We start from the raw sequence: 18,183 nt of genomic DNA, 5'->3' as shown, positions 1-18,183 counted from the left end.
TTTGTTCTCCCCAGTGTGGGTCAGACTTGGGAATGGGGCTCACCTTCACGCGTGGGTACACAGAAGTGTGCAGGCCCCGTGTGGGAGTGACGCACATGGTTGGCTTTGTTTGAAAAACGGACAGACGCAGCTGGACACTTTTACATTTGGTTTGTTCCCGATGTCATGGCAACCGCACCCCCACCCCCAACAAACACACACACACACTGGTTGATGGGAATAGTGGGAGGTGGCCTCCGAGGTTCCCTGGTGGGGCCCTTCCCTGCAGCAACCCACGGTTCCACATGTCCTAAGTCTTCAGGGAGCCAGGGAACTGGAGGGGGCTTGGCATCTTCAGTAAAGATCAGTGACAGCAGGGGGCAGGGTGGGGTCCCCGGCAGCCCCTGCCCTCTTGCTTGGTGCCCCAGCTGAAATCCTCCAAGGGGTTTGTCCCACCCAAGAGGAACAGGAGACAGGCCAGAAAGGGAAAACACTTGCAATGTCATCCCAGCCTTGGGACAAAGGACGCATGGGCTGCAAGCCCTCGGTGCAGGCCACAGTTAGGTTCAAGGTCACAGGGTGGCAGCGCTAAAGACTAACAGCAAGCCCCACCCAGGGGCCAAATGCCCAACCTCGGAACCTACCAGAGAAAACCCAAAAACTACCCAGTGACGTGAAAGCTGTATCAGGTTGAGGTTTCAGAGCACAGGCTGAGTTGTTCCTCTCAATTTAAACCCAGGGCTGGAGGACCCTATAGGTTGAGAGGGAAGTAAAACCCCGGGACCAGGGACGCCTGGGTGGCACAGCGGTTAAGCGTCTGCCTTCGGCTCAGGGCGCGATCCCGGCATTGTGGGATGGAGCCCCACATCAGGCTCTTCCGCTATGAGCCTGCTTCTTCCTCTCCCACTCCCCCTGCTGTGTTCCCTCTCTCGCTGGCTGTCTCTATCTCTATCGAATAAATAAATAAATAAAATCTTTAAAAAAAAAAAAAAAAACCGAGACCAGATTCTCTGGAGCGTTGGTGTGGAAAAGCCCTTCAAAAGCACCAGCCCCAGAGGGGTTTGCAGAGGGGATCCCCAGAGCTGGGAGAATGAATGAATCCTGCCCAGGGGAACGGGCAGGCCAACAGCCCCTCAGGATGGTGCCTAAGGGCACGGCCCACATTTATCAGGCTTTTCATAAGCATGTCCCAATCTTACTGGGTGTGTATTCATCTTAATGAATTTGAAGGGCAAAAAAACCCCTTAACTCGAGTGTCAGTTTTTTCAGAGTTTCAGGACTGAGCTCATTGAAAGGCGATTATTACACTAGCCTTTTGAGTACAGAATCCCCAAAGCAGCGTGTGGATGACTCACTTTTGGCAAATCCTCTGGCCTCCCCAGGGCGGGGTGGGGAGAAAACCGCCCGCCTGGAGGGTGCCATGGGGTCAAGGAGGCTGTCTGGAGACAAATCTGAGCTGGCCAGTCTGCGGCTTCTAAAAGTGCTGTGGGGAACCAGGTGGGACAGGTGGTGGGACCCCAGGGACAGCCATCTGGGTAACATCCAGAGGCCTGGGCCTGCAGCCCGACTCCGAATCTCAGTCTGAGGAACCAGACTGCCAGCCCTGTAGTTCAGCGTAACATGAAGCCAATTTTGTCATTCACATCCTGGTGTGGTCTTACACACTTTGAAGAATGTTACCCTAGGCCCCGCCCCAAAGGCCTGGGCACCAGCATTTCCCAATTTTATCAAGATACGAAGTACCTAGCTGAGGATGCACCGAGTGTTGAGGTCTGGCTGTTAACAGATAGAGGGCTGGTAGGCGTGATCGCGTCAAGCCACACAGGTGACGTCCCTGCTTGGGGTGGGGTGTGGGCGCAGAGACCACAGAGGCTCGGAGCTTACTGAGGGGGCTAGCAGGAAGGCTCCAGAGCACCCAGCACCTCGACTGTCAGGCGTGCCTGCCTTCTGGGTGCGGAAACCAGGAAGCCAGGGTCAGAGCCCCTCGGGAGGGAGCAGCAAGTGGGGAGGGCAGCCCCTCCCTGGGGCCAGAACCCACTTCCTACTTTACCACAGGGCTGGGGAGGCGGCCAGAAGGGCTGAGCCTGCTCGGAGCACCCTCCCCTCCGCCCTTCTGCACAGGAAGGCCAGAGCAACCTGGCCTGGGTGCCTCCCGCTGGCAGGATGGACGAGGAAGGCCTGGAGTGCGGCAAACCCGACTTTGTGCTTTTGGACCAAGTGACCATGGAGGACTTCATGGAGAACCTCAAACTCAGGTAGACGCAGGGCTCCGGCTCCTCTCCTGGGCCCCCAGGCTCACTGGTCTCCATCAGCCCAGGGTGGGAGCCGGAGGTGGGCTTGCACACACACCCACCTGGACCACTGTGCGGGAGACGGCAGGGGGTCCTGGAGGGGCAGGAAGGACTGTCCTCCCAAGGCCAGGGCGGCCAGCCAGTGCCAGACAGGGCTTCCCAGACCCCTGCCTCCCGCATGGCCCAGGTGCCTTCTGCTCCTCCTGCCAGGTAGGGACAGGCAGGTGCTGGGCCCTTGAATGGGTACACTGTCCATCTGCTGCTGGGGGTCATGCTGGCCCTGGGGGCTCTAAGGGAAGCGGGCAGGTGCTGTCCCGGGGTGCAGGGGGACAGGCTGAGATGACACTCAGGGAGGTTTGAAGGGTGTCGCAGGGTGTGGCTAGTACAAGTGACACGGGGTGTGACTGCCCTGGAGGAGCCAGGGGATGGTGAGATGGGGTGGCCACCAGGAGCTGGACAGCCAGATGGCTTCATCCCGGACAGCCAGTGGGAGCACAGGCGGCTGCTGTGCAGGGTTTAGAGGATGGGGCCCCCTGAGCACACACTGTTGAAGTCAGAGAACAGGAAATGGGCTATTCTGAATGGGCACAGAGCTAAGCATAATTTCACGTCGTTCTACACCAGCTTGTGAGACAAGCATTACCGTGTCTGTTTTAACAATGGAGCACTGAGCCCCGGCCACACAGCTCGCTGGGGGGCAGGCCCGGGGCAGATGAGAGAGGGTGTGGAGGGAGCTGAGCCAGGGGAACTCCCTCGTCTGAGGCAGAGGCGGAGGAAGAGGAACCCCTGACGGGGGAGGGACCACAAGCCACCAGAGAAGGGCGGGTCCCAGACGAAGCGGGAGCTGAGCTGGCTGGCCAGCGTAACTTCCAGGGCAGAAAGGTCAAGAGAGGGACAGATACAGGTCCAGGAGCCAAAGTTCCCGAAAAGAAGGGTTGAGAAGTAGGAGGATGTGCAGGGGGGGACCACCGGGGCATCCCCAGGCCCCTTCCCTGCGCCCTTCCTAGTCCCAGCCATGTGGGTGGGGCTGGGCGGGGTCCCCGGCTGCCTCTGTGTCCCCACCCAGGCCTCAAGGCAGGAAACAGCCAGAGGGCCCTCCCTCGGCCTCCAGCCCCTTTCTTCTCTCCACCTCCACCCCTTGGCTCCACTTATCCCTTCAGAAAATGGGTGATGGAGATTCCTGGGCCATCAGGAACCTCCCCCCCAAACAGTGTGGTCCCCAGCACTACCCTGCGGTGGGGTGGGATTCCAGCAAGGTGGCACCGGGAAGTGTCAGGTCAACCCGCACCCTTCCCACTCTCAGCCCTGGGGCGGGCCAGTGTCCCCAAGACTCCCCACATGGGCCCAAGGCCCCAGCACCTGGGTGTGCGTCCCCACAGCCCTGAGCGCTGAGGCCTGGCCCCGCCTGTGCCAGGTTCGAGAAGGGCCTCATCTACACCTACATCGGCGAGGTGCTGGTCTCCGTGAACCCCTACCAGGAGCTGCCCCTGTACGGGCCTGAGGCCATCGCCAAGTACCAGGGCCGCGAGCTCTATGAGCGACCACCACACCTCTATGCTGTGGCCAATGCCGCTTACAGGGCGATGAAGCGCCGCTCCAGGGACACCTGCATTGTCATCTCAGGTACTGGCCCTGTGGCCAGGGCCTGGGCAGCCTCCCCGGACCCCATGGCAGGGGCGGCTCAGGGGGCCGGTCAAGAGGAATGGCTACGCTTTCCGTCTGAGCACCCATCTGTCTGGCAGGGGAGAGTGGGGCAGGGAAGACGGAAGCCAGCAAGCACATCATGCAGTACATCGCCGCCGTCACCAACCCCAGCCAGAGGGCCGAGGTGGACAGGTGAGAGCAGGCAGGGCTGGTGCAGGGGCGGCCCGGGGCCTCAGGCCTGGCGGGGAAGGATATGAAAGTCAGCGTGGCTCAGGCCAAGTTCAGAGCGCTTGTCTGCAGGGAGGGCTCCAGGTGACCCATCCAGAACCTGTCCGCCCAGCAGAGGTAGGGCCCAGTGCCGCGGGGGGACCCCGCCACTAGGAACAGGGAAGAGGCAAGGTGCACAGGGCCGACAGACGGGCGCTGGGCCCCTCACAGGAGACCCCACGGAAGGGAGAAGCTGGCCAGATGGTCAGGAAGGGCCTGGCCCCGGATTGGGCCCCGCCTGTCCATCTCCTCACCAGCGGCTCACCGGCTATTACCAGCGGGGCCTCGTGGGAGCAGCTTCCTGTGTGAGCGCCCTGGCTCTTCCTGTCGGGAGGGGCGAGGGGAGTTCCGGGGGTGGGGGGCTCCTGCGGCTGGCCCACCCTGCCACCGGAGGTGGAGGGCAGAGTGCAGCTCCAGCTCCTCCCTGCAGGCGGCAGCATGCCAGGTGTGGGGCTGCCCTTCTCGCCACACCCAGCATGGCACCGGGCAGGTGGCCTGCCCAGCCGGTCCCCAGCCTGTGCAACAGGAGGCCTTGGGCAGGGAGGCTGGGCAGGAACAGTCCCCGGACAAGGTCTGTGCCCTACAGCCAGGCCCCTCTGCCCCGCACAGGGTCAAGGACGTGCTGCTCAAGTCCACGTGCGTGCTGGAGGCCTTCGGGAACGCACGCACCAACCGCAACCACAACTCCAGCCGCTTCGGCAAGTACATGGACATCAACTTCGACTTTAAAGGAGACCCCGTTGGGGGGCACATCCACAGCTACCTGCTGGAGAAGGTGGGCCCTGCGGCCACAGGCCTCGCGTGTTGACCCTCCCAGAAGCTGGGCCCCGGGGGCGGGACACACTTTCTCTGTGGTCCCAGGCTTGTAGGCGGGGCTCCTCTGTGCCAGGCCTGCCTGACTCCCTCTGCCTGCACCGCCCTAGGGGCTCTGGGGGGGGGTCCCCTGGGTGGGGCCGCGACCCAGGCAAGGGCCCAGCTGCCCCTCCCTCCACAGTCTCGAGTCCTCAAGCAGCACGTGGGGGAACGGAACTTCCACGCCTTCTACCAGGTGAGCCCAAGCAGGCGTGTGGGGGCGCCCAGGAAGCCCTTCCGATCGCCCCATCCTCAGTCCCTTTTCTCTCCCTGCCCCTCCCAGCCCGTGACACCACCATTCCCCTGCCCTCACTGGAGGGGAATCTCCTGGGGCACCAAGAGTGTGGTGTCTACACTGGGTGAGGTGGGGTCTTCTTGGACTGGGGCGGCGGCCACACCAGCCCTGAGCTCCCCGGTGTCGGTCCTCTGGCATGTTTGGGCGGGGTCTTTGCAGTTCTGAGGGCCTGAGCGAGGGGTGTGCGGGCCCCCAGGTGCTGCGGGGCTGTGAGGACGCAGAGCTGCAGAAGCTGCACCTGCAGAGGAACCCCGCCGTGTACAACTTCACCCGGCAGGGCGCAGGGCTCAGTGTGAGTGGGGGCAGGGCTCCTCGGGAGCACCTGTGGGGGGGGCGGGGCGGGGGGGGGTTGAGCCCCTCAGCAGGCCTGCTGGCCCCCCCCCCACGTGACAGGCACTCCCTGGGAGGACTCAGGGGCTCCGCGTGGCCCTGGGGTGCTGAGCCCCTCATCCTGCAGGCCTTGGAGAGTGACGAGAAGAGCCACTACCTGGCAGTGATGGAAGCCATGCGGGTGATCGGCTTCAGTGCTGAGGAGGTGGGCTCCGTGCACCGGATCCTGGCGGCCATACTGCACCTGGTGAGCCTGGCCGGGGGCTGCGGGGTTACCACCCCTGGAGGAGACTGACCTCGGACGGCCCAGACACATAGCTGGCCCATCCTGCCCTCCATGAGGCTGAGCGCGTGGCTACAGGCTCCCGGAGGCCGGGCCTGGAGCTGGGGGCTCTGTGTGCCCAGGCGGGCGGGTCAGGCCTGCAACAGCTCCGTCTAGCAGGTGAGCCTGCACTTAGCAGGCAAGGAAGTGCGGGCTCAGTAACGCTGACGTTGTGCAGATGTGTCCTGCTTCTGTCATGTGAGGTCTGGCCAGCTCTGGACGGTTCCTCAGCCCATCTGAGCCTCCATTCCCGGTGAGGCGGCCTGAGGTGCAGGGGGGTGCATCGCAGCTGCAGGCGGTGGCCGAGGGACCATGGATGTGCTGTTCTGGGCAGGAAGTTCTGCTGTGCTCCAGGGGCCGTTCCCACATCTGGGGCTGCGTCCCTGGCTGAAGCCAGGCCCTCCCACCCCGAAGCCCTGCCTTTCCTTCCTTCACCCTGGGGAGAGGTGTGCAGGCAAGCTCTGCTGGGACGTGGAGCCTGACTGTCCTGGCTCCCCATCCCCAGGGAAACATTGAGTTTGTGGAGACGGAGGAGGCCGGGCTGGAGCAGGGCCACGTGGCCGTGGCTGAGGAGCTGCTGGTGGACCACGTGGCCCAGCTGACAGCCACACCGCGGGAGTTGGTGCTGCGCTGCCTGCTGTCTCGCACTGTGGCGTCAGGAGGCAGGGAGCTCATTGAGAAGGGCCACACTGCAGCTGAGGCCAGCTATGCCCGGGACGCCTGTGCCAAGGTCCTCTGGGGGCAAGCTGTGGGGAGTCAGGTGGGGACCCCCAGGGGCCTTCCTGGAGGAGGCAAGGATGGAGGCAGCCCGACGTAGTGGCTCTTGGCCTCTCCCCAGGCAGTGTACCAGCGGCTGTTTGAGTGGGTGGTGAACCGGATCAACGGTGTCATGGAACCCCGGGGCCGGGACCCCCGGCGAGACGGCAAGGACACGGTCATTGGTGTGCTGGACATCTATGGCTTCGAGGTGTTCCCTGTCAACAGGTGGGGAGCCGGGCCACCACATCCCCAGCTCTGACCCCTACCCCTAGGGCCACCTTGGCCCCGGGGAGCTCCGCTGGGCTGGGGAGCAGGATGTCTGGCGTCTGTCCCGGCTGGTCCCGGCCCCAGTTTCAGGCCCCCGAGCCTGCCTCCGCTGTGCCACCCATCCAGTGGTGCCCACGAAGGCAAAATTGGGGGCTCATGTCCCTTGGCCATGACCCCCACATCCACTGCAGAGCATGTGTGCCAGAGGTGGGGCCAGAGCGGGAGAATCACCCCCACCGTGGGGCTCTCGGGGAGGGGCCTGAGCCGCGCACGCGCTCGGCACAGAGCCCGAGCCCGGAGCTGGGCGGGAGGGCGTGACTGCGCTGCCCCTGCGCCCGCCCGCAGCTTCGAGCAGTTCTGTATCAACTATTGCAACGAGAAGCTGCAGCAGCTCTTCATCCAGCTCATCCTCAAGCAGGAGCAGGAGGAGTACGAGCGGGAGGGCATCGCCTGGCAGAGCGTGAGTGCCGGCCTGGGCCTCACGGGCGGGGGCGCGAGGGCCGCGGCACGCTGAGCGGGCGGCTGGAGGGCAGACTGGGAGCCACCCTGCCCCCCCTGCCCAGGTGGACTACTTCAACAACGCCACCATCGTGGAGCTGGTGGAGCGGCCCCACCGGGGCGTGCTGGCCGTGCTGGACGAGGCCTGCAGTGCCGCGGGCACCATCACCGACCGCATCTTCCTGCAGAGCCTGGACACGCACCACCGCCACCACCCCCACTACACCAGCCGCCAGGTGCTCCTCTGCCCCCGACGGTCGCCCCCAGCCCTGTACCCCAGCTGGTCCCGGGGCTGCACCCTCCTCCCCACCCCTCTCCCAGGCACCGTGCTGCAGGTCTCGGTGGGGCCTCCTCTCCAGCACTGTCCCCTGCACAAACCCCCGGCCTGTGCCTTGACTCTGCCCCCCCCCACCCCCCCAGCTCTGCCCCACAGACAAGACCATGGAGTTTGGCCGAGACTTCCGGATCAAGCACTATGCAGGGGACGTCACGTAAGGCCCTCTCCCCTTCTTAGCACGCTGAAGATGTTCCTGACACCAGATTCACAAGTGAAAAGCGTGAAATGGGGCCTTTAAGATCAGAGCTCTTGGCCCTGGCTGTACCATAGAAGCCTCTGGAAGCTTTAAAAAAAATACCCATATCTAGGCTGCACTTTGGGCAGTGCCTGGGGGAGGAGCACGCTATTATGGAGGTGCAGGTTAGCTGGGGGGGGGGGGCAGACAGGCCACAGTCTACGTTTCCAGCAAGCCCCCAGGCACTTACTGACCATCCTCGGGGCACACCCTCAGGACCAACCTCAGGAGTCCTTCAGAAATCTCCGTGAGATTATTACTAATTTACCTGTGCTCCCCTTGCCCTGAATGGGACTTGAGGTGACTCACAGAGACACACGTGTCTGATGTGTCCTTCACAAGGACGAGGGGAAAGGACAGTGCAGCCAGAGCTCAGACCCCGTGCCCTGAGTCTGCACAGGAGCTTGGCAGGTGCTCCAAGATGTTGGCACTGAGCTTTCTAGCCTTTTGTCATCAGAGGGCAAGCCAAGGAATCTGAGGTTCTCAGTGCCGCAGAATCAAAGCAGACCACGGCCTCGGGAGTTCCTAGTTATAACTACCATCGCCGATACTGATGGAAACTCAGTAGGCACTGATCTGGGCCTATGATGTATACTGGGGCACAGACAGGTTAGGTCCCCGGTCCCAGGTCACACAGCACAAATGCGCCAGAGCCGGGGTCCAGTGCTGTGGGCCTGAGCACCGACTCATCCTCCCAGAGAGACACCTCTGAGGGCGGGAGTCTTCTGTGCTGAGAAAGAAAGCGGGTGTGGGAGGGGAGGGAGAGAGGCTGACCTAGGAGAACAGAGGCAGGGGAGGAGGGTGAGGGGCTGCCTGGCGGCTGTCAGAGGCCCCTTGCCCCTCACCAGCCCTGGCCCCACAGGTACTCAGTGGAGGGCTTCATCGACAAGAACAGAGACCACCTCTTCCAAGACTTCAAGCGGCTGATGTACAACAGGTGTGTGGGGGCCACAGGCTGGAAGGGCCCTCCTATGCTCGGGTCTGACACCTGCCTGATGGGCTGACAGCCTGAGGTTTCACACCGAGGCCGCAGAGCTTACCAGTGGCAGAGCTGGGGCGAGGGCTGCCCTCCAGAGAGCGGCTGGCTCTATGGCCTGTGTCCGCAGCTCGGATCCCACCCTGCGGGCTATGTGGCCGGATGGGCAGCAGGACATCACAGAGGTGACCAAGCGCCCCCTGACGGCTGGCACACTCTTCAAGAACTCCATGGTGGCTCTGGTGGAAAACCTGGCCTGCAAGGTACTGCCCCTGCCCCCGCCCTGGATCTTTCCAGGTCCTCCTATCTGTGCCTGGCCGGCAAACTGGGCCCCCACCACCTCTGCACATCACAGGGAAGGTGGTGTTCATTTCCTGTCTGCTGTGAGCTGCATCCCCACCCGCAACCCCACCCCAGCCAGGAAGAACCCACCACAGTGCAGATTAAGATGTCCTGGGCGGGGCTGAAGCTTGAGTAAATAGGAGATTTGAGCCAGCCTTCCCCTGTCCTCCCTGCCTCTTGGGCGGGAAGGGGGTGGGCGGGGCTCACAGGACAGGAAGGCAGCACTAGCTTTTTGCAGAGCTTGGGACCCAAAGCAGAGGGGCAGCCAGAGGACACCAGAGCCCGATTAACCACAGAACATCCGGAGACTCAGTCTGGCCTCTGCAGGCCGGCAGGGCTCCCGGCCGCCCTGTCACCTCCTGACCTGGCCCCTTGGCCTCTCCTTCCTCCTGCAAGAGCCTCTTCCCTGGGCCACCGGCAGGGAGGGACACCTGCACACCGGCCCTGCGGCCACTGAGGCTGACGTTGGTGTCTCTGAGTGTCCTCCGTTGTGGCAGGAGCCCTTCTATGTCCGCTGCATCAAGCCCAATGAGGACAAGGTGGCTGCCAGGCTGGACGAGGACCACTGTCGCCACCAGGTCGCGTACCTGGGGCTGCTGGAGAATGTGCGGGTCCGGAGGGCCGGCTTTGCTTCCCGCCAGCCTTACCCCAGATTCCTGCTCAGGTACTGCTTCCTGCTCCCCCGGAGCTCCGTCTCCCCGCCTGTCTGTCCCCCGTGGGCCGGGATCCTGTGAGGAGTCGGACGGGTGGGCAGAGGGTCCCAAACCCAGCCAGTGCTTCCCAGATGCGGACACGCACGACACGGACAGCGAGGACCCTTGTGTGACACAGGGGGCGGGGTGGGCAGGGGCTGGGTTGAGTGGCATGTGGGGGGTGGCATGGGCTGGGCTTATCGGATCTGCTCGGAGGGGGGCGGCATGCCCCCCCCAGAGCTCAGTGCCCCTGCCCTGTCCTGTGGTGACAGGTACAAGATGACCTGTGAGTACACGTGGCCCAATCACTTGCTGGGCTCCGACAGGGCAGCCGTGAGTGCCCTCCTAGAGCAGCATGGGCTCCAAGGAGACGTGGCCTTTGGCCACACCAAGCTCTTCATCCGCTCACCCCAGACTTTGGTCACCCTGGAGCAGAGCCGCGCACGCCTTATCCCCATCATCGTGCTGCTGCTGCAAAAGGTGCAGCCTGGCCGGATGCCTGTCTGCCATGGAGGGTGTGGGGGGATGGGCGTGCACCTGGGGGGAGGGAGCGAGGGGTGTGCACCTGGGGGGGAAGGGAGGGAAGGGTGTGCCCCTGGGGGGAGGGGAGGGATGGGTGTGCCCCTGGAGGAGTGGGGGTATGGCTGTGCACCTTGTGGGCGGGAAGAGAGGGGTGTGCACTTGGAGGGGGAGGGGAGGGAGGGGTGTGCAACACCTGGAGTGCGGGGATGTGTGAGTACCGAGGGGCCCACAAGCACCCCTCCAGGCGCTACAGGAATCCCCTCTAACTGGAGACAGATCAGGACTGAAACTGACTTAAACAAAAGGTGTGAATGTGGTTAGTTCACCTCAGTCCTGTGGTCATCAGCTTCAGGCCTAGGTGGATCCAGGTGCTCCAAATAAGATTTTCAGGAATCTGGCTTTCTTCCTTTACTTCTTTCTTCCTTTCTTTCTTTCTTCCTTCCTTTCTTTCTTTTTCTTTCTTTCTTTCTTTTTCTTTCTTTCTTTCTTTCTTTTAAGATTTTATTTGTTTAGTTGAGAGAGAGAGAGAGGGAGCACAAGGAGCAGGAGTGGCAGAGGGAGAGGGAGAAGTAAGCTGCCTGCTGAGCAGGGAGCCTGATGCAGGGCTCGATCCCAGGACCCCAAGATCATGACCCAAGCCGAAGGCAGACGCTTAACGGACCGAGCCATCCAGGCTCCCTCTTTTTTTCTTTCTTTCTTTTTTTTTTTTTTTTAAGATTTTATTTATTAGTTTTGAGAGGGAGTGTGTGTGTGGATGAGCAGGGGGAGGGGCAGAGGGAGAGGAGCAAGCCGACTCTCCTACTGAGCAGGGAGCCTGACTTGGTGATCCCGGGACCCTGGGATCATGACCTGAGCCGAAGGCAGACACTTAACCCACTGAGCCACCCAGGCGCTCCCCCTTCCTTTTCTTTTCTCCTCTTGTCTTCTATTGACTCTGAAAGATTTCAGACCTAGAGAAAAGCACGTGTAACGTGCAAATTCCCCCTCCTACTCCACACCATCATCTTGCTGCCCCGTGACCAGTGTGTGGTTTTGTGCAGACACCTGCAGCCCATCCCGGATATTTTTAAGCAAATCATTTTTTAAAAGATTTATTTATTCATTTTAGAGAGAGACTGTGAGCATGTGAGCTGGGGGTGGGCTGAGGGAGAGGGAGAGGGAATACCAAGCAGACTCTCTGCTAGGAACTGACTCGGGGCTCGCTCTCACCACCCTGAGATCATGACCGGACCCAAAATCACAAGTCGGACACTTAACCGAGTGAGCCACGCAGGCGCCCCATCAAATCATTTTGTTTAGGGCCATTTTAGTAAGTGTTCCCAAAGGACAGGAATTCCTCCACACCCACATATATATATGTTTATATGATTTCCTGAATCATATAAAGTAACAGCGCCCCTCAGTATTTCAGCACATGTGTCTCAAGGACAAGTACGTTCCGTTTTCTGACCACACTGAGGTCAGCAGACGAGAAACCTAACACCAACAAGACATAATCTACATATCTGAATAATACGCAGGCTGTGTTCTCATTGCCACAAGTGTCCCACTATTACCCGTGGTAACACACTGCATTTAGCTTTGAGCTTTGCTATCTCCCCTAACATGGAGGGGTTGGTTTTAGGAACATGACACCATGCCGTGGTCACGGAAATGGGACTTGGGAGGCTCACACTGGGTCCTTGCGGCCCCGCCCCCTCCAGGACTGTCCACACAGCCATCCTCTCCCCAGTCTGAGTCAGGTTCCTTAAGTCTGCTTTCACCTGTGGGTCCCCTGGGCTGCCTGCCATGTAGCGTTCCCAGTCTGGGTTTTAATGGTTGCATTTTTGGGGTACCCCTCCATCTTGGGGCCTCTACCAGTTAGAGGTCAGACCTGGGCCAGCTCGGATTCCAGGTGGACAGTTGGCAGCTGCCCCTCACAGAGGGGAAAGCACCCCCATCTGCAGGTGCCAGGTGGAAGGACAAGGAGTGGGGAGAGCGGCTCTCCCCTGCCTCTCCCAGGCAGAAGCTCCAGCAGGGCCCTGCGCCCACCTGGGAAGCAACCCGCTGTCAGGTGGAGGTGGCCCCCAGGAGTTGTGGGCAGGTCAGCCTGGCCCAGCACAGGGCTGAGGGTGGAGGAGGTGGGCTGGCCGCAGGGGAGGGGAAGGAATCAGGCAGGGAGGTGGGCCCTGGCTGGGACTGATGGAAGGCTCGGCTGGCCCCCCCAGGCCTGGCGGGGCACGCTGGCCAGGCGGCACTGCCGACAACTGCGGGCCGTCTACACCATCATGCGCTGGTTCCGGAGGCACAAGGTGCGTGCTCATCTGGCAGAGCTGCAGCGGCGGTTCCAGGCTGCGAGGCAGCCCCCCCTCTACGGCCGAGACCTCGTCTGGCCGCCACCCCCGGCGGTGCTGCAGCCGTTCCAGGACACCTGCCAAGCGCTGTTCTGCAGGTGCGAGCCCTCAGCCACTAGCCCCTTCGTTTTTCCCCATTCGGCCAGCACCCACTGAACACCTGCACCCAGCCATCTGCACCCCAGAAGTCCCATTTCTTAAGCAGGAAAACAGGAGGCTGTGCCTAGTAACTGGGTCCTGTACCCCACGGTCATTGGCAGAGCCCTGCTATCTCCTTGCTGGAGGCCTGCAGGGGAGGGTGGCTGGCTGGGACAAGGGAATGCGGGGAACGATGCATCTAGCAGTGCTCTGAAGGCAGAGTTCTCCAGGAGGAGGGGCACAGAGCGGCCACTCCTCAGAGCGGGAGGGGCCACTTCCTGCTGAGACCAGGGAGGCCGAAATTGAGGATGGCCAGTGCCAGGCTGAGAGGCTTGGCCTTCTCCTGTGGGGGAAAGGGATGGAGAGGACATCATGGATGTGAGCAGGGTGGGACCGGGGTGGGGAAGGTGAGGGCTGCATGGGGTCCATCTGACCAGCCGGTTCCCTCTAGGTGGCGGGCCCGGCAGCTGGTGAAGAACATCCCACCTTCAGACATGGCCCAGATCAAGGCCAAAGTGGCGGCCATGGGGGTCCTGCAGGAGCTACGGCAGGACTGGGGCTGCCGGCGGGCCTGGGTCAGGGACTACCTGTCCTCTGTGAGTGTGGGGTCCATGAAGGCTGGGCACCAAGGAGGGGCTCAAGGGCTGAGAGCTTGCCGGTGTCCACCCCAGATGTCCTCTCATGGGCCTGGCTGTCCATCCGAACTGTGGGCCATGCCCCTCTGCCCCTGGCCCTGGCCCCTGAAGCTTAGAGTCTCCTCCCAGAACCAGCTGGCCGGGGCTTTACTGAGTACCTTCTCTTCTGCGCTCTGCCCCTCCCCCTTCCCCATGTCTCTCAAGTATAGCCACCCCCACCCCCCAACCTGCACCCCATGCCCTGGCTCCTCCTGACCCTCACATGGGCACTGTGAGCTGTGCCCCTGACCCCATTCTACAGGGGACGAAGGCTCAGAGGCTCAAGGTTTTCCTTAGCCCCCCGGGACCCTGCCTTCTCAGCTTCTGGGCGCTTGGGCAGCTGTGGAGGGTACAGGCATAACCAGAACCTAGGGCTTCAAGGGTCTGGGCGTGGGGCCCTCAGACAACCCAGGGGAGGCTGGCATAAGGCCTGACTCGACTTGGGTCACGAGGCAAGGGACAGCTATGCCCATTCACCAGATTTGCTGTTGATTCAGCGTGGTCAAGCAGCCCCCATCTGTCCTCAGGCCACGGACAACCCCACAGCCTCTGGCCTGTTTGCCGAACGACTAAAGGCACTCCGTGAGAAGGATAACTTTGGGGCGGTGCTGTTCTCCAGCCACGTCCGGAAGGTAAGGTGTGGGACCGGGGAGGTGGCAGCCCCAGTCCAGGCCCAGGGCAGTTTTCTGAAGTGGTCAGATCCAACGTTCTCAGTTCCTGAGAAAAGCGGTCCAGGGAGAGGAAGCCCGGGGGCCGGCCAGGTGACCCCGAAAGCGGCTGTCCCGCAGGTGAACCGCTTCAGCAAGAGCCGGGACCGGGCACTCCTTCTCACTGACCGGCACCTCTACAAACTGGACCCCGGCCGGCAGTACCGGGTGATGCGGGCCGTGCCCCTGGAAGCGGTGAGCCCTGGGGGGGGGGGGGGTAAGGTGGGGGCCTCTGCAGGACCCCTCCACTCGCGCCTACCTGGGAAGGTCCGAGCTTTCTAGAACTCAGAATCAGCTCAGAATGGCGGGGACTTTCTGCTGCTCAGGGGGTTGGGGAAGCCACGGGACCCTCTTCCCCACATCCGTGGCGGCCTAGGGGTGTCCCGCCCGACGGCGGACCGGTTACGGTGCGCAGCGCTCTCTCCCTGGGGTCCCTGTAACCGACTGGGGGGCCCATCTAGTCGTCGGCCACGCCTGTGTGGCCGCTTAGACGTAATGGAGGGAAACCAGAAGGCTCAGCCCCCCGCCGCACCAGCATACTCAGGGAACCACAGGAGAGCGGTGGCGCCGGATAAGAGACGCCGATCGAGAACATTCCCTCCCTTCCTAGATCAAGTTCTCTCGAGCAGTGTTTCGGCCAACCCTTCCCTTTGTGGGCGGAGCTAGAGAGGGAGAAAGGGGACCCGGAGGGGGCGGGCTGGGGGCTCCGGGAGGCTGTTGGGGGCGGCCGGCGTCCCGGAGCTCTTGGGGGCGGAGAGGAGCGCCTGCCGCTCTCCTGACCCCAGCCGCGGCCGCGCAGGTGACCGGGCTGAGCGTGACCAGCGGGCGGGACCAGCTGGTGGTGCTGCACGCGCGGGGCCAGGACGACCTGGTGGTGTGTCTGCACCGCTCCCGGCCGCCGCTAGACAACCGCGTGGGGGAGCTGGTGGGCGTGCTTGCCGCGTACTGCCAAGGGTGAGTCCGGGCGCGCGGAGAGGGACCAGGTGTCCTGTGGCCCAGCCCCGCCGCTCACCGCCCCCTGCCCCGGCCCTTGACACCCTGTCCCGCCCCACCCCACCCCTGACCGCCCTCCCACCCCACCCCACCTCTGACCGCCCTCCTGCCCCGCCCCGCCCCTAACACCCGCCGGGCCTCGACCCCCTGACTGCCCTGCCTACCAGACCGCCCTTCCGCCCCGCCGCATCTGGCCCCGCCCCGCCCTGACCGCCCTCCCGCCTCGCCCCTGACCGCCCTCCCGCGTCCCGGTCCCGCCACCCTGACGGCTCTCCCTCCCCGCACCGCCCCTTGACACCCCGTTCAGCTCCACCCCGCCCCGCCCCTGACCGCCCTCCTGTCCCGCCCAGCTCCGCCCCGCCCCGCCTCTGACACCCCCGCCCCCTTGCCGGTCTCCATCCCTGCTCCACCCGGCCCCGCCCCCTGGCCGCCCCCTGCCTCGCCCCGCCTCCTGACCGCCCTTCCGCGCCGCCCCCCAACGTCTCGTCCCGCCCCCTACCGCCCTCCCTCCCTACCCCGCTCCCGACCGCCCTCCCGCACAGTCCCGCCCCTGACGCCCCGCCCCGCCCCCTGACCTGCCTCCTTCCCTGGCCGCCCGGCCCCGCCCCCCTGACCGCCTTCCCGCCTCCGCTTCAGGAAGGGAAGAGCCCTGGAGGTGCGCGTCTCGGACTGCATCCCCCTGAGCCAGCGCGGACCCCGGCGCCTCGTCTCCGTGGAGCCCAAGCCCGAGCAGCCAGAGCCGGACTTCCGCTGCAGCCGCGGTGCCTTCACGCTCCTCTGGCCGAGCCGCTGACCTGTCCCGCCGCACTTGGGCCTCCCTCCATGCCAGCCCCGCGCCAGACCCCGGTGCGCTGTGCAATAAAGGGTTCTGTGTCTGTACCCTGCGAGACTTGTGTCTGTGGGTGGACATCGGCACAGCAGCCAGCAACCTGACAAATGTCACCCCTGCGTCCTGCGCTGACCCCTCTGGGGTCACCCGAACTGGAGGAAGAGGAGGCCTGGGGGCCCAGTCTGGTGGGGCAGCAAGACAGCATTCCCCCCCCCCCCCCCCCCCCCCCCGCCTATGGACCCGCTGGCGGTGGAGTCCGTGGTCCAAGAGGAAGCGGTGCTGTTTATGTCCCAGGCCTGTCCTCCCACAGCTGAGGCCTCATTCCCTCTCCCCCGTACCCTCCCCCCATCCCCTCCCCTAAGACTCCTTGTCTTGCCAAGGGTGTTCCTTGCCTTAGGGGAGGGGAGTGGCCATTGGGGAAGCTTGGGGGGCCCAGGGCCACCCCAGGGGCAGGGCTCTGGCTGAGCACACACTGGGGCAGACACTGTCCCTGCTGCTGGCTGTGTCCCTGCTGGGGGTGGGCATCCCAGGCCCCAGGAACCCTTCTTCTGGGACTCCTGAGCCAGGACCTCCTGCAGTCTGGGACAGGACCTTCTGTCTGGGGCGTCTCAGAAGCCAAACAAAGGAAGGCATGTGTGGACATAGCTCCACTCCCTCTAGCCAGCAGTGCCTCTCCCCAGCCCCTCTGCCCCACAATGCCCCAACCCTACCCCCTGCCCCATCCTGGCAACCCCATGGACTATCTTAATTCCATAGGTGGCCCCTTGGCGTTCAAAGCTGCTCCCTCCCTCCTGGGGCACGCTAAATTTGGGTGGCATCCTTGCCTGGTTGTGCCCTGTTGGAGGGGGGTTGGCAGGTGTCCACCGTGGCTTTCGGGTGTGTCTTTGAAGGGCCCACAGCTCCTGAGGCTTCCCCTGGTCACTGTGGACTTCCCTCTCCAGGGGGTTCAGTGGGGTCACCTCCTGTGCAGAACCCAGCCTGGAGACCTCTGGAAGCCCCCACGTAGCCTGCTCCAGCATCAGTCCCCAGCGCAGGAGGCCTCGGCACAAGCCAGCCGTTCTCTTGAAGAGCAGGCCGACTGTGAAGGGTGCTCAGGTCCCCTGGGATCCGGAGATGCTAAGCTGCCGTAGACAGCAGGTGCTCCTGGCCCGTTGTAAATTCCTTTTGCAGGAGGTGGCTTGCCAGAGACTGTCAGCATGGCCTGCTTCCTTTCCAGATTCTCCATGGCTGCCTGGCTGCCTGGCTGAGGGCAGGGCTTCGTGGAGCCCAGAGGGAAGGGCCTCACGCACCACCTGGCAACATTGGGGGTTCCTGCCCTGCTGGGAGACACTCCATGCTGAAGGCCCAGAACCAAGCAAGGTTTCTCCAGCATCCAGAGAGAAATGTCGTGGCTGCCAGGCAGGTTCCTAGGGCTGCAGGATCCTGAGATGCCCTCAGGGGTTTGAGTGACAGGCCAGGAAGAGGAAGGAGCTAGAACCCCCTTATTCAACCCTGACCTCACAGCAGTCTATTTCCATACATTATACATCACTCTGCAAATCCTTCTATTTGTCATATATTCAGCGCTTTGCAAACTACACCTCGCTCTCCACCTACCATGTCAGTGTTAGCTTTATCTTGCACTGTGACAGGTGGGGTAACAGGCTCTGTGACTTGCCTGGGGCCATTTGTATGCTGGGTGGGCCAGATTCAGGCTTGCATGCCCCATACCAACAGAGGCGCTGGTTTTGCAGAAGGGGACTGTGGTCCTGAAGGTTTGCTGCCTCAGAGTCCAGCTCTGCTCCTGAGTTCCCTCCGGCCTCGGGTGGATGTCTGCACCCGTGCAGGCTTCCCCCAGAGTCTGGGCTGGCCCTGGGAGTGAGTGGCTTTAATCGCAAGGGGTGGGGCACTTCTGGGCTCAA

At 62.9% G+C, this 18,183-nt stretch overlaps 1 protein-coding gene across 1 annotated transcript; it reads left to right on the top strand.

Moving 5' to 3' along the window:
• Positions 1 to 1,756: 1,756 nt before the first annotated feature.
• MYO1G (myosin IG) lies at positions 1,757 to 16,332 on the top strand. Its single transcript, XM_045793566.2, has 22 exons — positions 1,757 to 2,234; positions 3,685 to 3,893; positions 4,013 to 4,106; positions 4,791 to 4,956; positions 5,176 to 5,229; positions 5,525 to 5,620; positions 5,786 to 5,905; positions 6,486 to 6,710; positions 6,819 to 6,964; positions 7,352 to 7,466; positions 7,570 to 7,740; positions 7,925 to 7,995; positions 8,939 to 9,013; positions 9,183 to 9,315; positions 9,892 to 10,058; positions 10,359 to 10,566; positions 12,816 to 13,039; positions 13,531 to 13,675; positions 14,281 to 14,385; positions 14,542 to 14,655; positions 15,260 to 15,414; positions 16,090 to 16,332. The coding sequence occupies exons 1-22, from the start codon at positions 2,143 to 2,145 to the stop codon at positions 16,244 to 16,246; spliced, it is 3,042 nt and encodes a 1,013-aa protein (XP_045649522.2). The 5' UTR covers positions 1,757 to 2,142; the 3' UTR covers positions 16,247 to 16,332.
• Positions 16,333 to 18,183: the final 1,851 nt, after the last annotated feature.

The sequence above is a fragment of the Ursus americanus genome, chromosome 3, assembly GCF_024610735.1.
Source record: "Ursus americanus isolate L20-20 chromosome 3, mUrsAme1.1.p, whole genome shotgun sequence".
Lineage (NCBI taxonomy): Eukaryota > Metazoa > Chordata > Mammalia > Carnivora > Ursidae > Ursus > Ursus americanus.
The sequence above is the reverse complement of the archived record's forward strand: the minus strand, read 5'-3'. Positions and strand labels throughout refer to the sequence as shown.